Source organism: Lissotriton helveticus, chromosome 2_1 (assembly GCF_964261635.1).
Source record: "Lissotriton helveticus chromosome 2_1, aLisHel1.1, whole genome shotgun sequence".
Taxonomy (NCBI): Eukaryota; Metazoa; Chordata; class Amphibia; order Caudata; family Salamandridae; genus Lissotriton; species Lissotriton helveticus.
Window position 1 is genome coordinate 1,502,973,417 of NC_136059.1, and position 20,702 is coordinate 1,502,994,118.

A 20,702-nucleotide genomic window follows, 5' to 3' on the forward strand; every position below is an offset into this window, starting at 1 on the left:
CACCTGGATGTCAGTCACAGTGATGTGTGCATCAAAAGGTTAGCTCAGGCCTCAGCCCTCCTCCATATGATTCCCTTTTCAACCCAATCTCCCTCCTGAGGTGTACGCAGGCCCCTTTCTTGTGAACACTCTGAATCAAAGAGCACCCTTTGAAGTGTACAGGGGAAGCCTGACTCTCGCTTCTCCAGTGTATCCCACCCAACTTAAAAGAATACAGCCATGCACAAATATGGCGGGTAGGGGACAATTCTCTACCTCCTCGTATTTCACCTCGCAGCCCTCGGTCTCCCAAAATGGAACTCATAGTCAACCATGTATTGCACTATTCACAAGCTCACATACACCTACATCTACTAGCTTTGATAGGCCTATACGATCCCATTCCACCAAGTCTCTGGTCTTTTCTGAACTTGTTAATCAGTCTCTGTCCCATAGTGAGGTTTATTGTGTTTTAAAAAAATTATATTTTTTTAAATTCCATTTCAAATAATGCAGGGCATTTCTCCATGCTAATAGCATTGTTTTGGTGACCTCCGGTAACCAGGTGGGACCATGGAGCTGAATGTGACATGTAGGACCCCCTGCTCCCTCAATAGCTTAACTTCCAGTTGTGGGGCTGTGTCTTCTTTATCTCACCAAATAAACATTCATTAATTACAGTTCTATGTGCAGCCGAATAAGCTTTCATTATCTTGCCATTTATTTCTTAATGTCCACCATGTTCTGGGCCTCTCTTTCCATTGCATTGACTTAGTCAGTCAGCTCCAGCCATAAGCCTGACCTTTGGGTTCCACCGAATTTGTCCCACTTTTTTCCACCTCATCCTCTTTGAAGCTTCTTGAAATGAAATCATTCTTTCTTTTAATCTCATATTCCCTCCCCTAACCTCCCTCCCCACTATCTGGAAAGTTGGCTGTGGAACCAGTGATCATTTGATAATAAATCCCCTCTGTTTTCTTTCTTTCAGGCCGCAGTGTTAAAGAATGGCACAGATTCATTTGACGTGTGGAAGAACCCTCCACCACCTGTTTACATGCAATTCTATTTTTTCACTGTTACGAATCCACAGGAAGTGCTGGATGGAGACAGGCCTGCCGTGGAACAAAAAGGTCCCTACACCTACAGGTAACATTTCTTGTACATAAGATGGATTCATTATGTTGTTGTAAATGTAAATGTTTTTGTACTTGTATAGCGCGCAGCTACCCGGACCGGGTCTCCCGGCGCTTGTACTCATACCGCTAAGGAACCCTTCCTGGCTTTCCTTGTGAAGTGTCCCCTCCTGGGCACCCCCATGGTGAAACCAGGCATCCCAGCGCTGTTGGGGCCGTTGTGGAGATTAAGCAAGCTATTGCCCAGAGTTGCAGCGTGGGACCCATGATTAGAATAGGCACTGAGGCGAGAATATCAGGTCAGAGGAATTTTGAGCCCGAGACCCGCAGAGGCGGGAATCGAACCCTGGTCCCGGGCCAGAGCTCTGCATCAAGGTCTGCCGCTCTAACCATTGAGCCACACTTCTCCACTGTGTTGTGTTAATGCAAATAAAGAACAGCACATAAGTCGTAATCTATATGAAGGCCCTCTCACGGTATCAGTGAAAATACACTCACTGAATGATACCTACCCATTGAAATTGGAATATTAGGACACCCAGTTATTTTCTTGTGTAATAATATTTGCACCCATTCCAGTGAAGGAAATAAGTTTAGGTATTTATGAATTATTCGAGTTGCATATTGTATAATGTTTAATATTTGTTGATGGATTTAAAACTCTTTCACATATTCACTGTTTTCTGAGGGGTGTTCACTTATGGGTGCATGTTTTGTCAAGGGGGAGGACACCAAATGTTGATGTTAATTATGCTGAAAATGTGGCTGATGCAAAATACCTCTATTGTCCCTTTTGTGTTCTAAATGGCTGTATGAGCTGAGCTATGTATATTAAAGTCATTTTCGTGAATTAAATGTTCGTCTTCTGATTATCATCGGATTAACTCTGGAGGGAAAAGAATCCACCCTCAAATACACTGGATGGTCAGATCTAACTGCTGTGAGTTACCAAGTGAATGGGGCAGCAAGTGTCTGCTGAAGGGAACCAGTGAGATTCTGTGGGTAGCATAACATTGAATTAGAAGGAAAAGAATGTGTTGTGCATTGACCAGGAGTTTGAAGTTCGTTAGTAGGATTGGCTGCATGACACTACACTAAAGGAAATGTTACCTACCATCCTCAGGCTGCAAGTAGATGAATCTGAAAAGCAATTGTTTAAGCTCCCAGGTATGAAAAAAAAAACCTTCTAAAAGAAGTCATTATGTCTGAACTTGTGAAGGTATACCGAGGTTGGTCAGTCTGTGTTGTTAATTTGCAGCTAGTTCCATGCCAGTGGTGTGCGTGTGCACTGCTCTGAATATGCCACCCTATGTGTGGTACCAGACTAATGTAGTCCGAATAGTGCCTGATATAAAAAATTTGTCTTGATTATAGTTATCCAAAATATTGCCTCATTTAAGTTAATATTAGAAAAAAAAATCTACACTCAGCAGGATGATATTTTTATATTCGATTTTGAAGACAAAATATGTAATGTCGGACCAGGACACACTACCGTTTTTCGTTAGTGTGTTTGAATCATTTCTTTGGGTGCTTAGAAATATTTCAATAATCTGGATAAAGGAAGAGGCCTGGAGATATATATATATATATATATATATGGGTATTCTACTAGTTATGTGTTTTCCTAATAGTGTGTTTGTAATGTATGGTAGTTTTATCAAAGGAAATGTGGCTTCCAAAATAAATGTGTGGTTCCATGGTTTTGTGCATGGAATTGATAGCTATTCAATGTAGGGATTCTCCCCTTGGTTTCTGCGAGCACCAGTACACGAAAATGAAGCAGAAATAATTTCAGGGCTTATGTTAAGGAAAATGTCACTTCTATCAAGGAAAGGTATTCATTCTGAGGCCGCGAATGGAAGACTGGCAGTACATCCAAGAGTGCACCTAGGCTCTGGGCACATGAATCAATTTGCACAAAATCAGGTGTTCCTAGATGGGCAATTTGTTATTTTGACAGGTGTCCTGCTGAGTTGGCCTGTTTGAATGTACTGATGGTTATGTTGGTAGTGTGATTTGTGTACATGGTCACATTAGTAATTTTGTGTATATTTCTTTCCTCCCAATATTTAGGCGTTCATGTATTTGTATATGTGGCATTTGGTATGTACCTAGGTTCCCCTTCTGTCATAGTGCATTCCATTGTGTTCCACCTGGAGAGCCGTGACAGTTAAACAAACTCCGCCTGTAGATTTGTAAGGGGTTGAGGTTGTGTAAGTTTGTGACAATAAGTAACTCTTCTTCCAATACGAGCACTTTACTTTCATCACTGGCGACAATTTATGGGCGATTGATAGCGGGGTATAGCTGACAACCTCTCCCAGACGCACCCCGCCCATAGGGCTGAAGGGCATCAGCCCCTACCCTAGTCGTGCAACTCAGCCCGGGCTGCTGCAGCTCGAGCAGCTGGGGGCTCGGTTTGGCAGTGTCCGGAGTCTTATCTCCAGCACGCCCAAGTTTTTCACAGGTCTTGAAAGACCATTTAAATATTTCCATACTCTTTGTAAACTGGTTACTGAGGCTTAGTTTTTTTTTCCTGGTTCCAGTACCCCCTGGTCCTCCACTCTGCCTATTCATTATATTGGTAACTTACATTTACTGCCGTAGTGTGAGAATGTTTTTCATTAATTGGAATATAAAGTAGGGTTGCCAAAATAAAAATGCCAGCTATGTGTTGTTTAAAGAGCCTGCAAAGACCTCGTCTTGACACAGGGTTAAAACATTTTTTTAAAGTATCTATTCATTTTTTTGTTTACGTTTATTCAGAAAGAAACAATAAATTTCAAGGAATAACAGCATGCACAATAAAGTACGTTACATTAAGATAATTTATCAATAAACATTGTATGAAAAAGTGAAGAAGGAAAAAAGGAGTAAATGGTGGGGGGAAAGGCAGGGAAGGAGAGAGGCAAGGGAAAGGAAATATATATATTATTATAATCCTAGCACTATTATCATCTTGGAAGAAAAAATAACACATGGGAATAATTCCTGTATGCATAAATGACAATTCAAAAAGTGAAAACAACAAATTGTAATAAAGAGGAACATCGAAGGGAATCTTGATGAGAGCTTCTTTAAATGAACAAAAGACAGCAAGTGTATCAAGGAGGCTTCCGAACTTCATCAGAAGTTTTGACTGATGGATCACTGTGTGGGGCAATATAAGTTTAAATATGTGGATAGAGGGAGCCATAAAAGATCTATTTTAATAGACACAGGGGTATTGTAATTGGTATCAAGTCTATGATGAAAACAAACGGCATTCCACCATGCTCTAAACGTGACTTTGACGGCCTGTTTCCAATTAGAAGTAATTAAGTGAAGAGCTGTTGCCAATAATATATCCACTAGTTTAAAATTAGATGGAGATTGGGGCCAGGAAGGTGATAGAGAACCTAGAAAAACGTTAGAATGGGAGAAAGGGACCTTTGTTTTAAAATTTTGTTAATTTGAGACCAAGCTAATTGCCAAAAGCGATGCACGGTCGTTGGTAGACAAAATAAAGCGTTTGAGAAGTGTTAGCAGCTCTGGAAGTTTTATGTATTTTTATCCACAATTTCTTTTCCCAAGCCAATTCAGCCTTTGTTTTGTTCCTATCAGAAGAAAGAGATAAGCATTTAAATAAAGTTGAAGCTGAGGAGGACATAGTAAGGGAAAAAGCATTGAGCATTTAGAGGCAGGAGAAGGCGTGGACAGTAAGGATGTAAGGTACTGGGAAAGGGAAGGATATAAAAGATCATATTGAGGTCTACCTGAAGATGGTAGAGAAAATTGGTTTTGAAGATACCAAAAGATAAAGGGATATTATTAAGTAATAGTTGTGAAATCCAAAGCAGACCCTTATTTCTCCAAGACTCTTATTTCTCCAAGACTCCAAGACTTCCAGTAAATGGTGCGATTTTTAATGCATAGTAAATTAGTAAGCCAAATGGGTTGTTGATCTAACGAAGAATACGAAGGGTATGAGGAGGGTAAGAGAGGAGCAAGAATTTTACGAGTATGAGAAATGACTGGAGTTTGAAAGGAAGAAATATTGTTGGTAAAAGCAAGAGATTCTATGAATTTGAAAGGAAACATAAAATAGTTTTCTATAGACAACCAGATAGGAAGATGTATAAACTGATCACGAGAAAGCCAACTGGAAGATTGCTTTAAAGAGAATGCATAGTGATAGTTTTTGAAATTAGGAAAATTAAGACCGCCAGAAGTTTTATCCACCTTCAAAGTGGACAGGGCTATTCGGGGGGGATTTGTTCTTCCAAATAAATTTTGTTTAAAGTAAAAACCAGGAATATGTACAGGAATCCTAGAAAGAATATATCAAAAACCAAAGGAGAAAGCATCATCTTAATGGAATCTAAACGTCCCCACCATGAGAGAAAAAGAGGGTGCCAACGATCAATAGAGTCAGATAAAGTTTTAATAATATGGTCAAAATTTAGTTTTAGCGTTTCCGGAATGTTTGAAGAAAACCACAGGCCTAGATATTTTATGAAATCTTGTTTAAGGCAAAGCACATTAAGGGGAAGGACTTCACACTTTTCTGAATTGAGACGATAACCGGATAATTGAGAAAATATATCAACCTGATTCATAAAAGACAGAATGGACGTAGAGGGAGAACAATATAAAAGAATGTCGTCTGCATAAACAGACATTTTGACATGAGAAGTATCAAGTTTGAATCCGGTAATCTGAGAATCCTGCCTGATTTTAGTTAAAAAGGGTTCTAACACTATTATAAATAAAAGAGGAGAGAGGGGGCAAACTTGACGTACTCCCCTAATAAGAGGAAAATAAAACAATATTTTTCCATTAACAAAAATAGAAGCTTTGGGACCTGAGTACAATAAGGAAATAAGAGATATTGATTTAGGAGGAAATCCTATCCATTTTAGCGCCTGAAACATAAAATCCCATCCAATCCTATCAAATGCTTTCTCTGCGTCCAACGCTATAGCTGCAATAGGGTAATCAAGAGAGGAAACTTTACTAAGGAAATTAAAAAATACACTGGAATTATCGGATGATAAACAACCTTTGACAAATCCCAATTATTCGGGGGCAATGAGATTAGGTAAAATGGAATCAATATGAAGAGCAAGAATTTTTGCAAATATCTTATAATCAAGATTAACTAAGGAAATTGGACGGTAATTTTTGCAAAGAGACAGGTCTTTGTTGTCTTTGGGTATTAAACAGATCATGGCTTCCTGAAATGTTCCCGAAGACGCGCCTGTTGTAATAAAAGAATTAAAAAGTAATAAAAGACGTGGGAGAAGTAGATTAGCAAACTGCGCATAAAATTCAATAGTAAATCTGTCCGGATCTGGAGCTTCCCCCTTTTTAAGACTGAAACTGCATGAATAATTTCAGAGAGGGTGATATCAATTTCTAAAGATGTAAAGCCAGTATTATGGGGTGGTCAATAGACTGAAAATAATTAGAAAGATTAGTTGAAGTTGGTTGTTGTTCATGAGTATATAGATTTTCGTAAAAGGTAACAGACTCATTTAAAATATCGTTATGTTTAAATAAGGAAGTACCAGCATCGTTCCATATAGACTTTCTTTTAGTCCGTTCACGCCGTATTTTCAAGTAATTTGTTAATAATTTTACCATCTTATTTTGACCTCCATAATAGCGAGCACTGCTCTTTAAAATATATGTAGAGGCAGCTTCTGTAGATGTTTTATTAAACTTAAGTTTTGCGTCAATACTTTTTTTAAATGAAGATTCAGAGTTAGAGTGATAATAAATATACTCAAGATGTTTAATTTCAGCAAGCATTTGGGTATTTTTAGCTTCAAAAGATTTCTTCTGAGAAACAAATTTTATAATAAAGCCTCTGCCTGCAGCTTTAAAGGCGTCCCAGATCATAACAGGCGAAGAGTTCGGAGTAGAATTGAGGGAAAAGAATTCAGAAGCAAAGGAGGTGAATTGGCTTGTAAAATTAGGATCAGATAATAAAATATTATTGAAACGCCACCTACGTGCATGAGGAGTAAAGGGAAACAAATCAAAATCAACATAAACTGGAGCGTGATCTGATATTAAAATGGAGCCAATTTCGGAATGGGAAACCTGTTGAGATAGGGATTTGCTAAAAAAGAGGTCATCTATTCAGGATTGTGAGTGATGTGAGGGGGAGTAAAAACTATATTCTCGAGTATCAGGGTTACAAAGTCTCGAGATATCAACTAAGGATTTACGTTGTATGGTGGAAGTAAATTGGGAATGCATCTTAGTGTTAGAAAATCGAACAGAAGAGTGTCTATCCAATATGGGATCAAAAACTTGATTACAGTCACCACCAAAAATAATATATTCATCATCAAACAAAAGGAGTTTCTCAGATACATGTGTCCAAAAAATATTATCAACAGTATCTGGTGCATGAAAGTTAAAAAGGACTAAAGTTATTTGATTTAAGAGAAACTTGACTATTATCTAACGACCTTCCGAATCACATTCTTGATGAGTGATAGATACATAGTATTTTTTATGACATAGAATAGAGACTCAATTTTTCTTACCTAGAGCTTGGGAAGAAAAAACATTACCTACCCAACATCTTTTTAATTTAGACGCCTCAGTATCAGATAAATGCGTCTCTTGAATGAATGCTATGTCAGTATTTAATTTAGCCAAATGGGTTAATACCTGTTGTCTTTTTATAGGATTGTTTATTCCCTTAACATTCCATGTAACAACTATAAAAGTAACCAATCAAATTTAACTTGAACAGTTATTATGCAAACAATAAGGAAACTGAATTAATTACTGAGATACTGATAGAAAGTAGAACGACAAAGAATGAAATAGAAAATCTGGATTAGAAATCTGGATTAGAAGAAGAAAAGAGTATGGAATGAAAAATGTATCACCAAAAATAAGGAAAAGGAAAAGGATGAAAAGAAAAGATAAAGGAAGGGAAGAGAGAAGGACAGGCAAGGAGAGAACACTGAACAGGAATACAAAACAAGTCAGACATTTGATGGTGCAAAAGAATGTCATCTCTGCAGGTGTTCAGGAAGTGTTGAAGAAGCGCAGGATCTTCATAATTTGTCATTTTGTTGTTATAAGTCACTTTGAAGAGGCAAGGATGAAACAATCCATAGCGGGCATTCAGGGTGCGGAGAGCAGGCCTCATGTCTAAAAAATGTTTGCAATGATCTGCAGTAGCTTTGGCATAGTCTTGAGCAAAAAAGAGATTGGTAAGTTTTCCCTTCTGTTTGGCAGCCTGGATAACTTTAATCAGATCTGTGTATTCTAGAAAGTACAAGATGACACCTCTAGGTTTCCCTGAAGAGGATGAAAAGTTGGATGAGCGAGAGAGTTGACCTAAACGATGGACTCGCTGAATATTCACTGGAGGAGAGTTTGGAAGACCAAGGAGTATTGGCAGGAAGGATTGGAAAAAGGATATAGGATTAGGACCTTCGAGACCTTCCACAAGACCGTAAATACGTAGGTTATTGCGTCTATTGGGTTTTTCTAAATTTTCAACCTGTTGCTTAAGATATTGTATTTCTCTGTGCATACCTAGAACCTGATCTGAGACTGCCTGCCCTGAAGCCACTCTTTTGTCAAGATCTGCAACTTTTTGCTCTGTAAGAGACCAATAATCTTCAAGGCTTTGAAGACGAGCATTTGTTTCTGCCATGTATGGTTTGAGTGAACGTATTTCTTCTAGTAAAAGCTCCATGGAAATGGAAGAGGAAGAGTTAGTTAGAGAAGGAGGGTTGGTCTTCACTCGTTTTCCTGATATGGAAGGTATTTTGGAGCTAGGTTTAGAACTTGACCGAGAAGTATGAGGAGAGGAACTTTATATTCTAACAGAGTCAGTAGTAGTTTCATCCATATTATCCTGTAAAACACTAAATGGATTATTTTCCTCTAACAATGTGCAGTTAGTGTTAATTTGCTGTGCATTACTGAGATTTGAGCGAGTCACTATCGCAGAAAAATATGTATAAATAAAAGAACAGACAAGTAGGCTCAAAGAGCTAAAATGGCCTCCAAGCGTAAACTGAAAGTTGCTGAGGAGAAGTGAAAAACTGACAAATACATGCCAGTAACCAACATACTCTCTATATGGATTCAATGAAATTGAAAGCCAAAAAGAAATTGTTATGTGGAATCCAGTGAGCATATTACAAAAGATCTGGCAGGCAGATTAAAAAAATTCTAAAATGGCGTCCAGGAGTGTACTGCTGAGGAGATATGAAAATCCAGTCAATGTGTGCCAAAAACAGATAAATTGTCCATAATACTTCGGTGACAAGAACAAACAAAAAGAGAGTGCTGTTTAAAATTCATTGTTTGACACAAAAAATTCCATTGAACATGTTTCAGGGCATATTATTATGCAGCGGGATACAAGGGGAGCGACAGATACTTAAAATGGCGACTGCGACTTAATAGCGAGCCGCGGTCGGTATTTGAAACATCAAAAAGTATCCTTTGCGCTCACCTTGTCGTTCCACGCTGATCCCGGTTGAGGCAGGAGAGGTTCTGCTGCATGGAAAAGCGGCTCTGAAGACTTCACATCTATGAAGATGTCCCAGAGGAGTCCCGTCGCTCTACGCTCTCGCGGAGCACCTCAGAGCGGCGGCCATTCTCTCCGGCTCCTAAGCCACGCCCCCTATCTATTCATTTGTAATGTGATTTCTCTGTCTTTGTTCCCTTTAATTATCAGTAGTGCAGTTCTGTATTGCTAAACTCTAAATGCTTTACATGAGCACCAACAGGGACATCTTCATTTATTTTTTGGTTGGCACGGACGATTAAGTGATTCACCCAGAAACACAGGATGTTGAGCCGACGCTGAGATTCCAACCTGCTTCCTCAGCTCCAAAGTTGGCAGTTCTAGCCATTACGCCAAAACCTCTTGTGCAAGAACTAAATCATTTTCAATGTTATATACATAATATGCAACTAACAACCTTTGACAAATCGAATAGTCCTGGCTTTTTGTAGGTGTAATGTTACTTATGTGGAGGCAATAACGGAAGCAGTAAAATACCAGTCAGGCGGCACATGATGCTGAGCACAGATTTTTCCATACATGTTTTAAGCCATGCCCTTAATTATATCGGCTACACCCCTCCGAGAGACTCCCTGCAAGTTGTTCCATCCTACATAAAGCCCTGCATAATAGCAGTAGTTTTTTTTTTTTAATATTTCTTTTTATTGAAACTTTTAACAACATAAACAAGAAAAAACAACAAGGCAGTACAATCAATCGAATGGCAAAGCGTCCTGTGGGGGGGGGGGGAGCATGAGAACATAATACAAACAGTGACATTGCAGGATGGGAGGAAAGAGGAACATAGCGAGTCCGGAGACCATCCAAGCAACACAATAGGAGGAATGGCGGGTCAAGGGGAAGGAGGGTCTACCACTAAATGCGTGAAGGGAGGCGTGCAGATGTCTCCCCAATAGGAATTCCATCTACCCCAAATCTTGCCCCACTTACGGGGCCTTCCACGTGCAACATACACCGTCTTCTCTCTGAACATGCACCAGTCCATATTTTCCTTCCAGGCCAAGACTGTGGGCGGCCTCTGAGAACCCCACAACTGGGCGATATCTCTCTTTGCGATCATATTACCTAGGGTCACCCACCGGGTCTGGGCCAAATCATAGTCATTGGGTTCCCAAACATTCAGCAAACATCGTCTAGCTTCAGGCAACAACGCCACACCCGTGACCTCTTCCATCACCGCATGCACTCGATTCCAGAAACGAACAACCACCGGGCACTCCCAGAGTATATGGAGAAAAGTGCCCAATAAGCCGCAACCACGCCTGCACAGCCCATCGGAAGCATAACCCATACTGACCAATCGTGGACCGGTAACATAAATCCTATGGAGAATCTTAAGCTGTACAAACCGGAGGCGGGCCGGAATTGCAACCTCCTTCGGTGAGAATATGGCAGACTGCCAATCCTCATTATCCAGTTCCAAGCCATCACCGGTCCAGGCCTCCCTGAGTCGCTGTAAGAGGTCGATCCTATTGTTTATCAGCTTCTTGTAAAAGAGCGAAATCGTACTGTCGGGAACGTGTCCGTCCAGCACCCGATCATCAAGTGGCGAAGCCTCCGGAACAATAGTGCCCGGGGGAAAAACCGCCATCAACGCGTGTCGGATCTGCGCATACCTAAAGAACTCCTTGTCACTCAAGTCATACTCCAGTCTCAGTTCCTCAAAGGTTTTGACCCGATCCTTAGTCCATACATCAGTCACCCTGCCTATACCAATAACATCCCACCTATCAAAACCTTTCGTCTTCCACAGGGAGCCCAGCCTCTCGGAGGCATAGAGAGGAGTTGCCCGAGTGAGTTTGTCCTTCCATCCCATTGCATCGTTGGCGCGATGCCATACCTGCACAGCTATCTTGGTGGGGCCTGTGAGCGTCCTCCCAGCGGATTTCGTATAAAGCGCCCTATTGTAGTCCCCACCAGGCAGCAACCACCTGTCCATTTCGAATGCAGGGTTAGACTCGGGGTCATACATGCCGTGGTTAATCGCCCCCAGCTGAGAGGCCCAGTAATAGCGCTTAATATCCGGGAGGGCTATTCCACCGTCATACCAAGGAAGTGCTAACTTGGCGAGGGCAATGCGGGACCGCCCACCCCATATCAGCCGTCTCTGTAAGCTTTCGACCTCTCGAAAGTAACTAGCCGGGATGGTATCAAAAGTATTCTGGAGGGCATAGAGAAATCGGGGCAATGACATCATCTTAAATAATGCCGCTCCTCCAAGCGGGGACAGTGGGAGTCCACGCCACGCCTCAACATCAGAACGCAGGCGCCGAAGCGGCGGCAACAGGTTACGTTCAAAGCGGACAGCGGAATCCAGGGTAATGAATACCCCCAAGTATTTAAAACCCGCCTGCACCACCTGTATCAGGCACCCACGCGGCAAGAGAGGAGAATCTCCTGAAAGAACATACACGCAGGACTTGGACCAGTTGATCACAAGGCCAGAATTTTTACCGAAGGAGGTCAAGACATTGAATAGCACTATTAGCGACTTTCGAGAAGAGGTGAGGTATAGCAGGATGTCGTCAGCGTATAGCGACACTCTATCCTCGAAGTCGGGGGTCCAACGTATACCCTTCATTGATGGTTCCCACCTCAGCCAAGCCGCCAGGGGTTCCAAAGCAAGGGCAAAAAGAAACGGGGACAGCGGGCACCCCTGGCGAGTACCCCTCCCGAGTGAAAATGAGCCAGAGACACGACCATTAACGACCACCTGAGCCAAGGGGTCCTGGTAGAGGAGCTTCACCCAACTGATGAAAACTGGGCCAAAACCGAACTTGGCGAGAACGGCCCAGAGATATGGCCATTCCAGCGTATCAAACGCCATTATGGCGTCCAAAGAGGCCAAAATGGCCGATTCACGCAGTGAGGACGCTCTCGCGAGGGCGCCAATTAGACGCCGGAGGTTAAGTGCCGTGTTACGGTGCGGAATGAACCCGGACTAATCCGGGTGGATCAGGTCGCAGACAACAGTTACCAGGCGATTCGCAAGCACTTTTGCAAGGATCTTAGGCTCAGCGTTCAAGAGAGAGATGGGCCTGTACGACGCGCAGCGATCCCGTGGCTTCCCCTCCTTATGTATCACAACAATAGATGCAAGTCGTTGGTCATAAGGGAGGGTACCAGCTTCTAGCGATTCCAAAAACATGGAGCGAAGATGTGGTGCTATTTTATCTGGACGTAGCTTATAAAGTTCGATGGGAAGTCCGTTCGGACCCGTGGCCTTCCCGGACCTCACAGAGCGAATCGCGGCCGCGACCTCCTCAACAGGGAGCGTCACGTCCATCAGGTCCCTATCCAAATCCGACAAGCAGGGCAAAGCGATATCCCTGAGAAGCAGGTGAGAGTCCTGCTCCGGCCTATCCGACACTGGGGAATAAACAGTTTGAAAGTACTCGGAAAAACACGGCACAATCTCAACTGGGTCAGTCACTCTCACACCATCCGCATTCTCGATCAAGGGAACTACGCGGCTAGCCCTCTCCCTCTTATCCAACCAGGCAATCAACTTTCCGGCCTTGTCACCCACGTCATACAAACGGCCTTGCTGCTCCCTGCTCAGCACCTTCGCAGCGTCAGTGACCAGTGCTCTATAGTCAGTTTGTTTGAGGCTGAGAAGGTGCAGCCTGTCCTGAGTAACATCAGACTCCAAGTCTCTTTCTATATCTGCTATCTCAGTTTCAAGCCGGACCACTGCCTCGCACCTACGCCTCTTAGCGCCATTGATTAACGATAAAGCGTGACCGCGGATGACGGTCTTATAAGCTTCCCATAGCGAGACAGACGATGACACAGACCCCACATTATCCACGAAATAATGGTCCAGTGATTTGATCAGTTCCGTTCGGATCTTAGGGTCACGGAGATACCAAGGGTTGATCAGGGCTACCCGTCCCTCAGTCCCCGGCCCAGTTTCCATTACAAGCCGTAAGGGGGAGTGATCTGAAATGCCCTTAGCCAAGTGTCTGATTTCTTTAACCAACGGGGCCTGTATTGCGGGCATCAGGATATAGTCCAGTCTCGAGAGGCTACCGTGTGCACCTGAGTGAAAGGTGTATTGCAATTGTCCAGAGTGTAGCAGCCTCCAGCAGTCTATCAATCCCAGAGTGTCGAGGAAGCCACCCAACCAAGACTGGGACCTCCCAAGATCCCTGGGTGGGTAGCGATCGCTATCACCAGAGACCACCGAGTTAAAGTCGCCTCCTACAACCAGAAGGCCTTCTGGGAGCCCCAATACCACCCTTCCCAAATCAGCAAAGGTTGTAGCCTGAAGGCCGGGCAGGACATAAACGGAAAGCAAAGAGATGACTTTCCCCTCCCATCTTCCAATAATGGCAGCGTAACGCCCCCTGTCGTCAAGAGTGACGGCGTCGATCTCAAGGGGGAGGGAGGCCCTAACCAAGATACCCGCCCCCCTAGAGTCAGTGGTGAAGCCAGAATGCGCAAGAAGACGGTAGCCCCTACGATTCATGGCGTGACATGTATTCCCAATCAAGTGTGTCTCTTGCAACAGTACAATATCAGGAGAGAGGCGTCTCAGGAGCTGTAATACCACACCACGTTTTATCCTGTCCCCCAACCCATTAACATTCCAACATAGCAGTTTTAGCCCCCTACCCCCCATCCCAAACATAGTAGGAGCATCCACCCCACATTAGTCGCGACAGCCAATTCCAAAACTCCAGCAATACAGTGCCTTGAAATGAACCAAACAAAAAACAACGTCCCCCCCTCCGCCCCCCTGCCAACCCCAAAAACAATACCCCCCACCCTGCACCCCTGCATTAGACTCAAAGGCCCCCCCAACGTGCAGTGTGCCTGTCGCCCTAGCAAATAACTAATCTACGAAAAGAAACCCCCGAGGAGGAAGAAACCCACGTCCCTCGCCACCCCCGGAGACCAGGTCAATTCAGGCGAAGGAAAGGATCCGCAAACCACAGCCGAAAGGTCTATACGAAGTCCATCGGATCAAATCCCAGTACTATTCCTGTTCCACCGGACCACCCCCGGCTCCACCAGAATGTCCAGAATGTTCCTGCCGCCCGGGCAGGGAGTCGAGCCAGTCACTTGCAGCCTCAGGGTGATCAAAGAAGAAAGTGCGATCTGCATGCACCACACGTAGCCGGGCTGGAAATAGCATTGCATATTTCATGTCCCTGTCTCTCAGCCGCCTCTTCACTCCCTGAAACCCCATCCTCTGTTTCTGCACCAACTGAGTGAAGTCTGGATAGAAATTCACCGTCGTGTTCTCAAATTTCGTGGGGCCACCCAAACGCAACGCCTGCTGGATAGCGTCCCGATCATGGAAATTGAATATCCTTGCGATTATGGGCCGCGGGGTAGCACCCAATTTGGGTTTACCACCCGGCACTCTGTGGGCACGCTCCACCGCAAAGAATTTACTGAGGCCTTTGGGTGCCAGATGGTTGACGATGAGGTCCTCCACGACGAGGTCGACGTTTAAGGTGTCAGAATTTTCAGGGACACCCACAATACGGACGTTGTTGCGCCTAGAACGACTTTCAAAGTCCTCCAGACGACGGGAAAAGAAATCATTGGAGATCCGTAAATTACGGACCTCCGTCTGTAGGTCGGAGACATCCGTCGTGAGGCTAGAGGTCTTCAAGTCCAGGGACTTAACTTTTTCATTTGTTTTAGCTAAATCCGCCCTGATCAAGTTGACCTCAATGGCCACTGTGTCCAGTTTTTGTGCCAGGGTTTCATACTGCTCACCAATAGTGGTCTTCATACTCGCAATGACGCCCATGACATCGTGGAGAGTCAGGTCATCGTCCGCCGTTGAATCATCACCCTTGTCAGCCGGATGCTTGCCCGTTCCACCGGGTGATCCCTTAGGATGGGTGTATCGATCCATAACATTAGTTTGTACGGAGCTCCCACGGTGAACAGTCTTGGTCTTTCGCTTTTCAACCTCGGGCTTGCCGGCCATCTTGGAAGCGAGGTCCCCGAGGGGACCCTGAGATCTGGTGAAAATGGCTACGTCAAAGTCACTCACAGATGCTCATCCAAAGGACAGTATATCTCACGTCCACACCAAGGGTTGATGCACGGGTCCGGCCTGGGATAGGACCACTGGATAAAGCCGACCTCGAGTGGTGGGACAAGTCCGCGGCTCAGAAAGGTCCGGACCAAAAACGAAACCGAAACTGAAAGCCACGTCCAGGGTGGAGAGCCGGAGCAGGGGCAACCGCTGTTGTTCAATTACAGCCCAGGCAGATATCAACTCAAGCCCGGGGCAGAACCGTGGAACAGGCCAGGAAAGTTCAGATCGTCATAAAAACGGTTCCCGTGGACCAAATCGATTTTTGAAAGCAGCTAGCAGATCAGCCGGGTTGCATCTTCAATGATCCATCGTCAGAGTCAGGATTATAGTCCGGATAAGTGCCGGAGGTGGCAAAGGTCCGGGATCCCTGTGCTCACGCGACCATCTCGGTTGCGCGCAAAGCTCCTCCCCCGAATATAGCAGTAGTTTAACTTGTATCTGAAACCCTACACCGCTGTCGAAAACATGCTGAGTAACTTCAAGTGTCTGGGAATGCACCCTGCATTCAGACAAGTGACTCCTTATTATTGATTTCACTTTCATGCTCACCCTGCACTCACAGCAATCACAGTGCACTCATGCTGATCACCATGTACTCGTACCATTCACCCGCTCACCCGGCACTCAGTGATCACTCTGCAGTCACAATGCTCTTGCGCTGTTCACCCTGTACATTACTCTGCAGTCACACTAGCACACTACTCAACCTGAACTCATGTGACCCTTCACTCACCTTTACCCCCTCACTCCGCAATCTCACTCAACCAAGTCCATCACTAACAATGCATTCATTTGTCCCACTCTGCATTTACATCTGCACCCAAATTCATATGGTCACGTCCCTCACCCTGCAGTCTCTCCTCTTACCCTACTCTCACACTGTTGCATTGCTTACCATGCACTCACATGGCACTCCTTCCACCCACACAGCACAGAGGGTTAATGTGCCTGCTAAAAGGATTGTGTACCATGCGGATCACAGAACTTAAAGTGAGTAAACTGTAAGTAGCACTATAAAAAAAATGTTTGCCAGAAAGGTGCTATAGAGAGATGAGGTGCATTGTTGGTGAGCGATAGTGAGGAAATTCATGGAGGAGGAGGAAATGGGGTAGGGGGTGCCAAAAAAACTTGCACCGTTTGCGACCAGTGCTAGGGCGAGACCTGGCTGGAGTAGTAGCCCCCTCAGAAGTGTGGGTCTAGTTGCGCTCCTGACCTCAGCCCTGTCTACATTAAAGCCTCCACAAAGGTCAGGCATAACTGATGGAGTCATATGTCGGTCCAGAGAATCTTTCATCGATGTGTGTTTGGATACTGCGAGCGGGACAACCTTAAATAAGATAATTTTATCAGCTCCAGCGCCAATTTGATCGGTTGGCACTGAACAATTTTGAAAGGTAGCAGTGTTTCGATGCTACCCCAAATGTGTGGCCATGTGGGTACATGGCAGCTGTACAGTTTAAAGTGTGAAAGTCTGTAAGTTTGTCATTGATCAGTGTGCTGGTATCGCATCAAGGAGGGTGTACAGCACAATGGACATAATTAGCGGTGTTGAGAGACTGCCATATTGTGCCGTACTGAGGTCAAGGTGTTGGAGTGAGCCATTGCCAATAACTGTTTTACTTACATGGTAGATGGTGATTCAATAAGAGCCCATAACATCAATATAGGCTTAAAGTTAAAATGTAACTAAATTAGAAAAAGTGGAGAATACAGGTTGCTTAACTGGGTGGGGTCTTGAGACATGAAGCTTCCAGTGGTGGTGCTAACAACTTCAGCATATGCTATCTGTATTACAGAAAGAGGCGCACAGCTTCTGTGGCCCTTTCTGTAACACCAGAGTGCCCCAGGGCACGCAACGCGTGCGCACATGTCCGTTGTGCCCCTGTGGCACTTTGCATAATTCAACCCCTGGACCTGAAGCTGTCCGCGTGATCTCAGGCCCAGAACAGTTAGTGGTGCATGGGCTTGGGGTGCTTGGGGGAAGAGCAGCGACTGCAGATTTCCTTGGACAGCGGTGGAGGACTTGTGGCACCTAGCCAAGTACTTGGTGGTGGGGGCAATCAGTCCGCAGTGGTGTTGTGTGGCCCACTAGGTTATTGGGCATGGTGCTGTAGAGGGTCGGGCTGGGATTTGGTGCAGAAGCGGCCCAGCTAGGCCCCGGTGCAGCTTGCACCTTCTTGAGTTGCTACCCCCTCACAAGCTTTTCCCACACCGTCAGCCTCACCAACACTTTCAGTTCCATCATTTCTATCTGCTTCATTGGCAGCCGCAACAGGATTTTACCCCTACCGGACTATCACAGCATCGCCACCTGACCCTCCATCTGGTAGGAGACGTTGGTTGGCCAGTGGTGATAACTCTCAAAGTAGACTCACCCCTACATTTAATCACACCCTCCATCTACAAACCTCATCAGCCTTTTAATTTAATTTTCTAACTTTAACTTTCTCAACCATACCATCACCACCACCCACTAGCAGATCAAGAAAAACCTGTGGGGCAACACAGCCAGCTAGAAAGGCTTGGGGGCACAGGGAAGGCAACCCTGAGGCTCATTTGCCAGGAGGAGACAAGCAGGGTGGACAACACGTTAATAGCAATCAACCGCACCAACCACACGGGCCCAAGAAGTCAAAGATAACTCATGTTTGAAAACCTGCTTCAAAGGTGTATAATTCCTCTCCACCCCTCCTGCTAATGGATCTTCTAGGTCAAACTGACAGGAGTCTTCATTACCTAAGCCACTGCACGAGCGGATGCATCACGTCCCAAGAAATTCCCAACTTGACCGAAGCCACTGATTGAAGCTCATAGTCACACCCTCGAGGTAACTGCCGGGCAGAATTCTCCGCAGTCATTATCACCCAATAAAGGGTATGAGAAGAGGCAATCAAGCTCTTGCGCAGCAAATCTTGAGCCCTTTCAATTTTGCAGCAAAGCCAATCAGGGGTATACACTCAGCTTGTGGTATAAGCCCAGGTACACGCCACGAAGCTGGCATCAAACCATCAAAGACTACCAAAGGGAAGTTCAAGCACCCTGCACATGGGGACTCCTGGCGACCCTCCAGGCAGTCCCTGCCAACAGGATGGTTTTCAGTGGCAGTCTTGGACGAGCCCCACATGTCAGTTTCACAACAGACTAAACTATGCTCTGATGGATGTATGACATTACAACGTATGCTTTTACATCGCATGCCTTTACAACGCGGTTTTTACAACGCAAACCTTTACAACGCATAGCGCTTTGGGGTGCTGGATAGTGAATAGTTTAATTTACTATTCCAACTTCAGTCCCCGTGGACACTAGGGAAGGTGTTGGATAGTAAATTAAACGTATTCCCTATCCTAGAGCGCCCCCCAGCGCAATGCGTTGTAATGGTTTGCGTTGTAAAAGTTGCGTCGTAAAGGCACTGCGTGGTAAAAGTTGCGTTGTAAAGGATGTTTCCCTGCTCTGCTGGACGAGGCTCCTGAAGTTTCCGCAGTGTGGGGGGAGATGCTTTTAAGTCCGTTTAACCAGTCCAATGAACGTCCCAGCGGTAACCATAGCATATCCCACATCTCGCGATCAAAGCATGATTGTAATACCTTGCTTTCACCAATCAAACTGCCACTTGGTGCTCCAATTGCCCCAATGGTAATAAGTCAGTTTAGCAGGTCCACCTGAGGGAGCATCAGAGAAAAATCTTATCTCACTCTCAACGCTACTACAACCCGAGGAGGTGCAAGACAATACATCCAACATGCTTCACATTAAGATGGAGACACTCTTCTCAGACAATAAATTCCCCTCCACTTACGACCAATTGGTCCCCTTTGCTTAACACCATGTAGGTGATATCGTCGGCACTAACCTGTCATGCTGCCAAACTGGAAATACAAGTGGACCTCTTAAATGCCCTTGCAGTCCATGTTCAGGGTACTGACCGGAAGTTACAGGTTTTGAATAACATGAGTAATGCAACAAGACCCATCTACAACCTATTATTCCTGCCAATGTGCATCGATGCTTGATCTACACACAATTACTCCCATAATCCTATTATAATAAATGGATCAAGTTAAGGACTTAAAACCCCTCCCATTCGCTCATAACTCTCTGGCACCTGACTTTGAGGGAATGCCAGTAAATTGAGTGCTCAATTACAGGTTCTCCTATTTTTGTTCTTAGAGAACACAAGCCCATGGAAAGCAATGAACCAGATCTAGAAAAATCGTCCACTTATAGGCTCATCGACTTCCCTTCCTATAGAACACAAGCTAATGAAAAGGAACTATCAAGATCCAGATAATGAGCCAAAATTACCAAAGAGGACTCAACGCAATCAGTGCGCGACTCCTCAGCAGATAAACAGCCATCTCCTCAAAAAGATCAAGATCCAGCTCCTTCTCAACCTGGTCCCTGAAGATTTCTCTCAAAGAGGGATTGCAAAAGACTCAGAAAAGCAAGGAAAAATTGGGGAGCAAAAGCCATGAAGTGCAATAACAACAGACAACATCGAGCACAAGACAGCCTCCTCAAAGAGAAGAAGAGCTCTTCCTGAGATCAAGAACCAAACTTTAATCCTCTACTGTACCCAATATTTCTGGCTTGGGAAGGCCACATAAAGTGGATCTGACTGTTTAAAGCTCCATCTAGCAATCCAATGCCCATTCCACATGATACAGCATTGCTCAAACCCAGAGAGCTCCCACAGGGGATTTTAGTAGATAAAGATACCTCATCAGCGTCTAATCGTGGTAAAGATGCCGCAATTGTATCACCACCATCAGCCAGAGCACCAACCTTACAAAACACTTCCAACTGTGATGCCTGGAATTTTTTTCACCCAAATATTCATCGACAGAGCAAGCTATGCTCCACACTGGAAGACGATGACCTCAGCATGGTGGTGTCTGCCATTCCTCACCCATTCGAACAAAATGTCCATCGGGACACAAACCCAACTGTAAAAGCCTTCCCTCTACAA

General features: G+C 44.6%; 1 protein-coding gene across 1 annotated transcript in view; it reads left to right on the forward strand.

Annotated features, from left to right (window-relative positions):
- Positions 1-20,702, forward strand: part of SCARB2 (scavenger receptor class B member 2) — a 485,622-nt gene that overhangs the window by 87,319 nt on the left and 377,601 nt on the right. Inside the window, exon 2 of the mRNA XM_078676388.1 lies at positions 968-1,125. Coding sequence (XP_078532514.1) covers positions 968-1,125 — 158 coding nt within the window. The remainder of the gene's footprint in view (positions 1-967; positions 1,126-20,702) is intronic.